Source organism: Haematobia irritans, chromosome 3, assembly GCF_050003625.1.
Source record: "Haematobia irritans isolate KBUSLIRL chromosome 3, ASM5000362v1, whole genome shotgun sequence".
Taxonomy (NCBI): Eukaryota; Metazoa; Arthropoda; class Insecta; order Diptera; family Muscidae; genus Haematobia; species Haematobia irritans.
The window spans coordinates 68,538,878-68,551,182 of record NC_134399.1 but is presented as its reverse complement, the minus strand read 5'-3'; the positions used below and the strand labels follow the sequence as shown (position 1 = coordinate 68,551,182).

At 33.2% G+C, this 12,305-nt stretch overlaps 3 protein-coding genes and 1 long non-coding RNA gene across 6 annotated transcripts; 1 reads left to right on the top strand and 3 right to left on the bottom strand.

Annotated features, from left to right (window-relative positions):
• On the bottom strand, positions 1 to 357 carry LOC142228238 (uncharacterized). Its single transcript, XR_012720104.1, has 2 exons — positions 117 to 357; positions 1 to 49 (listed from the first exon to the last, which is right to left on the bottom strand). It is a non-coding gene; the product is annotated as an uncharacterized LOC142228238 (long non-coding RNA).
• Positions 358 to 888: 531 nt separating this feature from the next.
• LOC142229666 (FUN14 domain-containing protein 1-like) lies at positions 889 to 1,809 on the top strand. The gene has a single exon (XM_075300248.1). It carries the CDS (start codon positions 1,010 to 1,012, stop codon positions 1,538 to 1,540), a length of 531 nt encoding a protein of 176 aa, XP_075156363.1. The 5' UTR covers positions 889 to 1,009; the 3' UTR covers positions 1,541 to 1,809.
• Positions 1,810 to 3,544: 1,735 nt separating this feature from the next.
• ND-MNLL (NADH dehydrogenase (ubiquinone) MNLL subunit) lies at positions 3,545 to 3,792 on the bottom strand. Its single transcript, XM_075300551.1, has one exon. The coding sequence runs from the start codon at positions 3,790 to 3,792 to the stop codon at positions 3,628 to 3,630; it is 165 nt and encodes a 54-aa protein (XP_075156666.1). The 3' UTR covers positions 3,545 to 3,627.
• On the bottom strand, positions 3,593 to 4,293 carry LOC142229950 (uncharacterized). Of its 3 annotated transcripts, none has more exons than XM_075300548.1 (2): positions 4,165 to 4,293; positions 3,593 to 3,971 (listed from the first exon to the last, which is right to left on the bottom strand). In XM_075300548.1, the coding sequence occupies exon 2, from the start codon at positions 3,964 to 3,966 to the stop codon at positions 3,802 to 3,804; it is 165 nt and encodes a 54-aa protein (XP_075156663.1). In that variant the 5' UTR covers positions 3,967 to 3,971; positions 4,165 to 4,293; the 3' UTR covers positions 3,593 to 3,801. The 3 variants fall into 3 exon arrangements, with proteins under 3 accessions (XP_075156663.1, XP_075156665.1, XP_075156664.1); XM_075300550.1 differs by having other exon boundaries at positions 4,154 to 4,241; XM_075300549.1 differs by having other exon boundaries at positions 4,103 to 4,233.
• Between the last annotated feature and the right edge of the window lie 8,012 nt (positions 4,294 to 12,305).

Sequence of the window (12,305 nt, the reverse complement as noted above, 5' to 3'; positions counted from 1 at the left end):
TTGTAGCGTCTATTAGCCAGTGCTTTTATTCCCAATGGAGGCAGCGTGTCTTGAAAAATATTTGAAAAACTATCACTTTATTCCATTTGAAAGTCAAAAATTGTTCACCAATATACCTTTCACAATTTTAAGCGAGATAACTATGTTTTCAGCACTTCATTATCATTTTTATTTAAATAAATTATAAGAAGCTAGTTGTGCTTGGTGTTTCACAAAATATAAAATGGCTCTTGTAACAATAGTGATGGCAAAATACTTTCATGCGAATAGTGATGGCAAAATACTATCACAGTTGGCGATTGTTGCAGTGTCACTTACGAGTCTGTGGTAGCGATGAGGATGAAATGGAACTTTGAAATGCTGGCAGGGTAGTGTTATTATATATTTTATTTTAATGAAAATGAATAATTTATACAAAATTCATAGAATTTTGGCGTTGACTTTCAATTTGAAGTGGGGATATCATTCATACAAACTTAAGTTGAAAAGTATTTGCAACGATGTTAATTTCGAATTTGACTCGCATCGAAAATTGTTTGACAAATTTTTTAGTAGCGATGCATTTCAATTTGAGGATTTTAGTAGCGATGCATTTCAATTTGAGGATAACACATGAGAAATTATTGCTAATGTTTGGAATTTCACTGTTGAGGGTAATGTCAGTTTTTTGTTGAGAACGCGATTTTCTCAACAATTTCTCGTCTTGAATATTACCCTTATCCTTTGAAAAATTGTTGACATATAGCATTTTTCAAACGTTTGTGTTTATTGGGTATGCTTTGCTTTCTACCTCCCGTATGAAGTCATGATTTTATGAACGACTTTGTAGAGTAATCGGTTACGATGAAAAGTAATCGTTTATCGACAAGATTCTATAGCATACATTATCGTATATTTGCAAATTATTAAATCACTTCGTTTTATCTTCGGTGAATCAATAAAAAGAGAAGATAGAATTGTTAGTAACGAATTGTGCGAACTAAGTTTTGTGTCTTAATCCGTCTGTAGCATGAGCGATTGGGCAAAATCACAGAAGAATCTAACGAACAAAAACATAGAAAAAATGTCTGATGACGCATCTAAATTTTTGGGTGGCATTTTGGGCGATATTAGCTCCAGGTCGGCGTACGCACAGATTGGAATTGGAGCTGCTACAGGATGGGCTACCGGCTTTGCCACAATGAAAATAGGAAAATTTGCAGCATTTGCCATTGGCGGAGGTATTATTCTTATGGAGATTGCACACCAAGAGGGTATCATTGAGATAGACTGGTCAAAGATTTCACGAAAACTAGACAAAGTCACCGACAAAGTTGAGGAAGCGGTAACCGGACAAGAAAGGTCATGGGTGGACAAAGCAGAGCGCATGGTAGACCGTAAACTGGACCGTGCAGAAGACCTAATCAAAAAGAAAACAAAGAAGGCCAGAAAGTGGTATAGCTCGTTAATTGGCGATGAGAATGGACCTAAAATAAACGACCTGCACATTTTCCTAACTGCATTCGTAGGAGGTGTTGCTTTGGGCATTGCAAGTTCTTAAATACGAACAAAATTAATCAATAGTTGAATGAATGTATCTCCATAAACTGTATGTTGGAATCACTTCACTTATTATAGCCCACACTTGTGTTTCTCTTTTTCATCATTAATTTACGAGTCGTAATTTTAAAACCAACCAACTATATGTATTTATAATTTATGTTTGTAGTATTTCTACATTTTTATTTTAACCTAGTATTAAAATGCGTTAAATCGAATGAAAGCGAAGAAGTAAAAATAAAATGCGTTGCTCTTGATGGTAATCAACAATACTTGTTTCGTAATATTGTAATTGGAAAAGAAGTTTGAAGCGCATAGTATCAAAGATTCTGCATTTATATAATTCGTGTTATTCATTTGTTTGTAGACTATAAACAAACTATGATGTATTTGCAAATATATGAGTATATATGTATATACGTATGTATATTAGTTCATATATATGTACATATATGCAAACAGATTGAAAAGAGATAACCTACAGCAAAGTGATAACAGATATCTCTGGAAATAAAAGGAGCTCATGGGCATAGCTTTTGTTTCCAAAGAGTAATTGTGCAGATGCTTGTGATGTAGAAGTGGTGATCCTTGTTAATTGAATCGGTGTTCCATGGAACTTTTAATCGCTGTCCATATTGAGTGAATTTGCGATTTGAACCCGACTTATCATATAACTGTCCGCCCATTCCTTAACTGTGTCCCGATGTATGTTCGCCTCTTTATCCTTTGACAGTTCCAAGCTATCTTACCCCTCGTTCGCCTATTGATGGACAATGTGGTTTATCGTATTTAGCTATAGAACAGCCTACTGAAGTCAGTCAGAAAAGTAGAAGTTCACTTTTTGGTGTCCAACTTCAACTGTGATTTTTTAAAATTTACTTTTCATGATTTTCAAAAATTGGTTTTTGGCATTGGCCAACATCGACAAATAGCTTTCCAATTGATATTGCAATGAAATCATCATTGTAAAGATAACAATTTGATCTTCATGTACACCGAATACGCAATTAAATTGCTAAATTTTAAATCGTCAAAAGTAAAATTTTACAAATATTGGTTTCGTAAATTAGTAATTCGGGATTGGCACCAAATGGCGTATATATAGGCATCAGACAATTCCTAAACTATATAATGAGAATGTGTCGTTTTGACAGGTATGTAAACAACGAAGGCTCTCATGTTTCGAGTCCACAATACAGCATTTGCGGGAAGCTTGCGAACAGCGGCTTCAAAGATATAATTTTTGCATCGCATCGTTAAGGGTGGTGAAAAAATTAAATCGTAAAAGCAATTATATGGTTACCCCGGCCATATCTCAACATCGAAAGCAAACTGAAAAGCTGGAAATAATCTTAAGCTGTGTATTTGGTGGACCAGCTGGTTGTGGTGTACCGAGTTAAACGATCAGAGGTGTACCGAGTGAAACGATCACAATTGAATTTGAGACGAACTTGTGATAAACGGCCATAATATTTAGAAAGACACGACTAGGTGATTATGCATCACTATAACGGTCGGCCACATGTTGCAAAAACCATAAATTATTTTTTGGAAACAATCAAAATGAAAATTTCTACCTCAAGTTGGATCGATTCGCGGTTTGAGCCAAACGGCGTGTCGTTCTTCGTCGGTGTATCCGTATGTTGCGCCACAGATAGAAATTGAAATTTTTTTCATTAATCATAATTGCTAATATATACAGTTTGTCAAGAAAGTGTTTTGACAATGGGATAAAAATTATGTTTTGTTCCAAAATTAAATATAATGAAATTTTAAAAAAATATTTTATTATGTATTTTGCAAAGTATACATACGTACACAGAATTAAAAATTTAATAAAATATTTAATATTTCAATTATTTCTAGAATTTGAAATATTTGGCAATGTCAAAAGACTTTCTTGACATACTGTAGTATGCTGGAATACGCAAATAACAAATTTAAATTTCTTGCAAATTATTGAACATTCTCTTAAATTCCTACGAATCAATATTACACACACTACTTTTCGTTCAACATTATTTTTATTTATATTTCTACATAATCGAAATACTTTTCCTGAATTGAAATTACATCCAATTCATCCTTCTACCATGACGGTTGCTCTCGTCCTCCAGGGCGACCATACAGAGCACTTTTGTCTCTGAACATTGTCATGCGTTCAGTTTCTTTCTTGTCCAAGAAATGGCCAATTGCGAAACCAATGAAGGGAAGCACTCCCCAGACATAACTTTTGTTAATGCCAAGAACCATGTTGTTTTCCTATTGATGCTTCAACAACTCTTGAACTTTGGCGATTTCTTTCTGTGTCTTTTTCCACTGCTGGGTATGGGACCAGTCGGCAAATATTGTGGCTGCTGTGAATGTGGGAAAGAATATGACTGCTCCGTATTTCGATGCCAGGCGAGAAATAGCACTACCGGCCATGAACGCTAGGAAACAAAACAACATAGAACATTACGTAAGTAACAGGAAAGCAACCAAGTGGGGAAATGTTATGGGTTTTCACACTTCATATGTAAATTAAAATGAAGGGAAAATATATTTAAATGTAGTTTTTTACTTTTTTTATGGATTTTGCTCTTATTTCTTAAAATTATTCAATACAACTCACTCCGAACCAACCTTTAAAAATTTGCGTTTTTAATATCCGTACTTGCTTTTATTTACGTTTTGACAACCATTTGACATATGCAAAAGCTGCCAGATTTTATAGTTTATTAGCTCGTTAGGTTTTTAATAGATTTGTTCGTGGTCATTTGATATCACGCTTTTGCGTGGCAACGGGGATTTCAAAATTCGAAAAATCTGAAAATTATAGACCTCGAAATTGATTAATCATTTCATAATATATTGATAAATGTGTAAAGCTATTACACGCAAGCAGTCCTAGTTCTATAATACAAGTAACAAATAAGATTCACTATATCAAACCAATATCTTAATTACATTTATTCAATACATAGTTTTTTCAGATACATAATTCACATTCAAATATACATATGTGTGTGTCTGTTTGTTTATTTTCGGAACAAAAATATGATCTGTGTTTGCGTTATAAACCCACACAAATAATTTTAATAAATAATTATTTCTTAATTCACATTGCAAATGGCACCATGCTATAAACGTCAGTTTTTGAACTCGAAAAAAAAACAAACTACCACAAATGAAAAAAATCGATAGTTTTTCACATTTTTTGGTTATATATGGGATTTCGCATCGGAAATCGAACATAGTACTGGTGTTAAGCGGATGATTTTACAATCTTTTGGCATGACAGAAAAATATAGACATTTGGATGAAGAAGCAACTTCTTTGAGCGGGAAAACATGTTGAGAAATTGAAATTAGTCCAAATCCCTTCAAAACCTACCAGGGCACTATCCCTGCCAACATTTTTTGAATTTGACGGCGCTTCTGAGAATCCCCACCACGTCGAAAACAATCGTATACGACATCCAAAACTCGTCGGAATGGCGCCGTCACTATTGAGAAGTTGTACCATGCCAAGTTACTACAAAAAAGTATCGAATGAGTGCAATTATTAGGTGCCTTTTATTAATAAATTTAGAACGACGCCAATAAGAGCCCATTCAAACTATCAGAAAAAGTGAATTTTAAGGTAGTTGAAAAAGAATCATTGTGGTCAAGTAAACATGATTGTTTAGATGTTTATTAATTTGATTAAACATTTATAAATACTTATAAATATTACATTTATACGACTATCATATCACATTTAACATAATTTTTGCAGTAATAAAAGAATGATGTTGAGTAACAAGTTACATGTTGCAGTGTCTACCAGCCAGTGTGTTAATTCTCTATGGAGGCAGCGTGTCTGGAAACATATTTGAAAAACTATCACTTTATTCCATTTGGAAAGCCCAAAAATTGTTCACCAATATACCTTTCACAATTTTAAGCGAGATAACGTTTTTATTTAAAACAATTATAAGAAGCTAGTTGAGCTTGGTGTTTCACGAAATATAAAATGGCTCTTGTAACAATAGTGATGGCAAAATACTTTCATGAACATTACATACTTTTTCCCCCATCACAGTTGGCGATTGTTGCAGTGTCACTTACGAGTCTGTGGTAGCGATGAGGATGAAATGGAACTTTGAAATGCTGGCAGGGATGGCTGAAATCGCGACTTTAGCGGCAAAAAGTCAAATTTTCAACTTTAAACTTTTAACATTTTCTAGATTGGGTTCACTGCTAATGAATGAATGAATGATATTTTTCAAAAACACTCAGGTTTAAAAATTTTGAAATCTTTGAGTTTTTGTTGGCAATTAACCCTCTAATGCCCAATCCTGGCTTTAGGCGGGCTTCATTAAATAAGGAAGCTTTTGGTAAAACACATAAATTATGAATTTTTCTTGATTAGTTTTCTTGCTGTCGTTAACATTGAATATTTAATCGGCAGACAAAAAATTTGGGGCATTAGAGGGTCAAGAGAAATGATTCGAATTATATTATAGGAATTACATATTGAAGTCTGATGGCTTGAGACGAAATTAAAAAAAAATCAAGTAAGGAAAGTCTAAAGTCGGGCGGGGCCGATTATATTATACCCTGCACCACTTTGTAGATCTAAATTTTCGATACCATATCGCATCCGTCAAATGTGTTGGGGCTATATATAAAGGTTTGTCCCAAATACATACATTTAAATATCACTCGATCTGGACAGAATTTGATAGACTTCTACAAAATCTATAGACTCAAAATTAAAGTCGGCTAATGCACTAGGGTGGAACACAATGTTATTAAAAAAATATGGGAAACATTTAAATCTGAAGCAATTTTAAGGAAACTTCGCAAAAGTTTATTTATGATTTATCGCTCGATGTATATGTATTAGAAGTTTAGGAAAATTAGAGTCATTTTTACAACTTTTCGACTAAGCAGTGGCGATTTAACAAGGAAAATGTTGGTATTTTGACCATTTTTGTCGAAATCAGAAAAACACATATATGGGAGCTATTATCTAAATCTGAACGGATTTCAACCAAACGCATAGCTACAATGATAATTCTACTCCCTGTGCAAAATTTCAACCAAATTGGGCCAAAACTCTGGCTATTAGAACCATATTAGTCCATATCGGGCGAAAGATATATATGGGAGCTATATCTTTAATCTGAACCGATTTCAATCAAATTTGGCACACATGAATATACTACTAATTGTACTCCTAGTGCAAAATTTCAAACAAATTCGGCCAAAAATCTGGCTTCGGGGGCCTTATAAGTTCATATCGGGCGAAAGATATATATGGGAGCTATATCTAAATCTGAACCGATTTCTTCCAAAATCAATAGAGTTCTATTCTTACCCAAATTAGGAACATGTGCCAAATTTGAAGGCGATTGGACTTAAATTGCGACCTAGACTTTGATCACAAAAATGTGTTCACAGACAGACGGACGGACGGACAGACGGACATGGTTATATCGACTCAGGGACCCACCCTGAGCATTATTGCCAAAGACACCATGTGTCTCTCTCGTCTCCTTCTGGGTGTTACAAACATATGCACTAACTTATAATACCCTGTTCCACAGTGTGGCGCAGGGTATAAAAAGTTTTGGGTCTTCATGTTGAAAAGGCGAAATCAAATGGCAGTGGAAACGGTGATGAAAACCATTTTTCACACGAAAGAGAGAAAAGAATTTTCTCGCAAGGACCTTTTAGAATCTTTTACTGGTATTAATATTGGTTTTTAAAAAATTTACACCCAATCTTAATTGCTTCCTCCTCGGAATTTGAAAGTCTAAAAGTCAGGCGGGGCCGACTATATTATACCCTGCACCACTTTGTAAATCCACATTTTCGATACTATATATAAAGGTTTTTGTCCCAAATACATACATTTAAATCTGACTCCATCTGAACAAAATTTATAATCTATAGACTTCAAATTTAAGTCTAATGGCTAATGTCCTGGGATGGTACACTATGTTAAAAAGTGTATTTATGATTTATCGGTCGATAGATATGTATTAGAAAAAAGGAAAATTTGAGTCACGTTTAAAAGTTTTCGACTTAGCGGTGGCGATTTTATAAGGGAAAGGTGGGTATTTTGGTCATTTTTGCCCAAATCGGAAAAGCATATATATGAAAGCTATATAGAAATCTGAATCGATTTCAACCAAATTTGATATGCATACTTAGTATTTTAATTCTACTTCCTGCACGTAAATCGGACTCGGTGATATGACGGAAAATCGGGCGAAAGATATATATGGGAGCGATTTCAATAAAATTTAGCACACTTGACTACATTACTAATTGTACTCCTAGTGCAAAATTTCAAACAAATTGGGCTAAAACTCTGGCGTCTGGGGTCATATAAGCCTATATTGGACGAAAGATGGACGAAAGATGAGAGAGCTATATCTCAATCTGAACCGATTTCAATCAAATCAATAGGGTTCTATTCTGAACCAAAACAGGAACTTGTGCCAAATTTGAAGGAGATTGGACTTAAACTGCGACCTAGACTTTGATCACAAAAATGTGTTCACAGACAGACGGACGGACAGACGGACAGAGCTAGATCGACCCAGGGACCCACCCTGAGCATTATTGCCAAAGACACCATGTGTCTATCTCGTCTCCTTCTGGGTGTTGCAAACATATGCACTAACTTATAATACCCTGTTCCAAAGTGTGACGCAGGGTATAATAAAATATTGGAAATATTTAAATTGCATAAAATTTCTTAAGCCTGTATTTACGATTTATCGTTTGATACATACGAATTAGAGTATAGGTAAATTTTAATCAATTTTTTCGCGAATTTTCGAAAAAATTTTAATTGCACTCTTAGTGCAAAACTTCAAAATTTTCAAAATGAAACTTTGTCCTCAGTGGTCATATGAATCTCAATCGGGCGTATATATATGGGAGTTATATCTAAATCTGAACCACTTTTCACCAAATTTGGCATGTGTAGCAAGAATGTTAGTAAACCAGATATATATATATATATATATATATATATATATATATATATATATATATATATATATATATATATATATATATATATATATATATAATATATATATTATATATATATATATATATATATATATATATATAATATATATATATATATATATATATATATATATATATATATATATATATATATATATATATATATATATATATATATATATATATATATATATTATATATATATATATACATATATATATATATAAAATTTTAATTGCACTCTTAGTGCAAAACTTCAAAATTTTCAACAAGAAACTTTGTCCTCAGTGGTCATATGAATCTCAATCGGGCGTATATATATGGGGAGTTATATCTAAATCTGAACCACTTTTCACCAAATTTGGCATGTGTAGCAAGAATGTTAGTAAACCAGAGGGACAGATATATATATATATATATATATATATATATATATATATATATATATATATATATATATATATATATATATATATATATATATATATATATATATATATACATATATATATATATATATACATATATATATATATAATATATATATATATATATATATATATATATATATATATATATATATATATAATATATATACATATATATATATATATATATATATATATATATATATATATAATATATATATATATATATATATATATATATATATATATATATATATATATATATATATATATATATATATATATATATATATATATATATATATATATATATATATATATATATATATATATATATATATATATATATATATATATATATATATATATATATATATATATATATATATATGGGAGCTACATCTAAATCTGAACCGGTTTCAACCAAATTCGGTACGCATATTTATAATGTTAATTCTGCTCCCAAAAAATTTCACGTAAAACGGAATAAAACATGGCCTCTGGGACCATAGGAGAGTAAATCGTGCGAAATCTATATATGAGAGCTATATCTGAATCTGAACCGATTTGACTGATATTCTGCAAAATTTACGAGACTCACAAAACATTCGATTATATGAAATTAGAAGCACATCGGTTGATAAATACGTTATTTATTACCACATCAGTTATAAATATATATGGCAGCTGTATCTAAATCTGAAGCGATTTTTTCCAAAATAGGGTTCGTCTTTGAGCCGAAAAAAGACCCTGTGCCAAATTTGAAGACGATTGGACATAAGCTACGAGTTGTACTTTGCACACAAAAATACATGAACAGACAGACAAACAGACGGACATCGCTAAATCGACTCTGAATTTAATTCCAAGACGATCGGTTGGCTGATAAGTCCACGGTCTAACAAAGAAAAATACATTTTTTTTTTGTCAAAATTCGTTTTTATTATTCAACATAGTTCCCTTCAAGAGCGATACAACGATTATAACGACCTTCCAATTTGTTGATACCATTTTGGTGGTACTCCTTCGGTTTTGCCTCAAAATAGGCCTCAGTTTCGGCGATCACCTCTTCATTGCAGCCAATTTTTTTCCCTGCGAGTATCCTTTTGAGGTCTGAGAACAAGAAAAAGTCGCTGGGGGCCAGATCTGAAGAATACGGTGGGTGAGGAAGCAATTCGAAGCCCCATTCATGAATGTTTGCCATCGTTCTCAATGACTTGTGGCACGGTGCGTTGTCTTGATGGAACAACACTTTTTTCTTCTTCATATGGGGCCGTTTTGCCGCGATTTCAAACGCTCCAATATCGCCACATAATAGTCACTATTGATGGTTTTTCCCTTCTCAAGATAATCGATAAAAATTATTCCATGCGCATCCCAAACAAGTATATACAGCAGTAAGTTCGGCCGGGCCGAATCTTAAATACCCACCACCATGAACCAAATATTAGGGTTTCCTTTGAAATTTTAGGAGGGCTTGAGGACATTTCCGGAAGATACATTTAAAGATTCCACCTATGAGGACTATATCAGATTCTGGATTTATAAGAACCATTTTTGTTTGAGTTTTAGAGGAATCATTAACATCTCTTGTAAGTGTGCAAGAAAATTATAAAATAACGTCTTGATTTGAAATCTTAAATCTGTAGATTTTCACCCGAGAAGTAAAATTTGGAAATTTTACATTGAGTTTCAAGCAATTTTCATGATCAGTTGGCCATCTACACCCTCAAGAAGTGAAGTCGGTCTATACACACAAAAAAATTTTTTTCTGATTCAATCACGAAATTAATTGATCCAATTAATTTTTAATTGAAATGTCTTCAATCACAGAAGTGATAGTATCAATTAAAAAATTAATTGAAGGCCAATTAAAAATTTAATTGATCCAATTAAAAAATTAATTGATACTATTATTTTTGTAATTGATTTTTGTTTCAATTAAAAAATTTGTTGAATCAATTAAATTTTTAATTGAATATTTTTTAAAACTCAATTAAAATTTTAATTGGAAAAATTTTCGTGAAATTTTTTTGTGTGTATGGAGGCATTACCAAATGGACAGATAAAAACTTAATCCGATACACGTTTTTGTGAGCCTAAAATACCATAATTTTTACAATTTCAGGCAAATCAGATAAAAACTACGGTTTCTAGAAACCCAAGGAGTTAAATCGGGAAATCGTTCTTATGGGGGCTATACTAAAATATGGAGCGATACTCACCGTTTTCGGCACACCTCTTTATGGCCCGAAAATACCTCTAGATTTCCAATTTCAGGCAAATAGGATAAAAACTTCGGATTCTAGAAGCCCAAGAAGTAAAATCGGGAAATCGGTCTATTAGGGGCTATACCAAAATATGGACCGATGGTTAGGTTAGGTTAGGTTAGGTTATGTGGCAGCCCGATGTATCAGGCTCACTTAGACTATTCAGTCCATTATGATACCACAGTGGTGAACTTCTCTCTTATCACTGAGTGCTGCCCGATTCCATGTTAAGCTCAATGACAAGGGACCTCCTTTTTATAGCCGAGTCCGAACGGCGTTCCACATTCCAGTGAAACCACTTAGAGAAGCTTTGAAACCCTCAGAAATGTCACCAGCATTACTGAGGTGGGATAATCCACCGCTGAAAAACTTTTTGGTGTTCGGTCGTAGCAGGAATCGAACCCACGACCTTGTGTATGCAAGGCGGGCATGCTAACCATTGCACCACAGTGGCTCCCAAAATATGGACCGACACTCACCATTTTCGGCACACCTATTTATGGTCCTAAAATACATCTAGATTTCCAATTTCAGGCAAATTGGATAAAAACTACGGTTTCTATAAGCCCAAGACCCCAAATCGGGAGGTCGGTTTATATGGGCACCATACCAAAACATGGACCGATGCTCACCATTTTTGGCACACCTCTTTACGGTTCTAAAGTACCTCTCGATTTCCAAATTCAGATAAATTGGATAAAAACTGCGGTTTCTATAAGCTCAAGAAGTAAAATCGGGAGATCGGTCTATATGGGGGCTATACCAAAACATGGACCGATACTCACCATTTTTGGCACACCTCTTTATGGTCATAAAATACCTCTAGATTTCAAATTTCAGGCAAATTGGATAAAAACTACGATTTCTATAAGCCCAAGAAGTAAAATCGGGAGATCGGTCTATATGGGGGCTATAGCAAAATATGGATCGATACTCACAATTTTTGGCACACGTATTTGTGGTCCTACAATACCTCTAGATTTCCAATTTCAGATAAATTGAATAAAAACTGCGGTTTCTATAAGCCCAAGAAGTAAAATCGGGAGATCGGT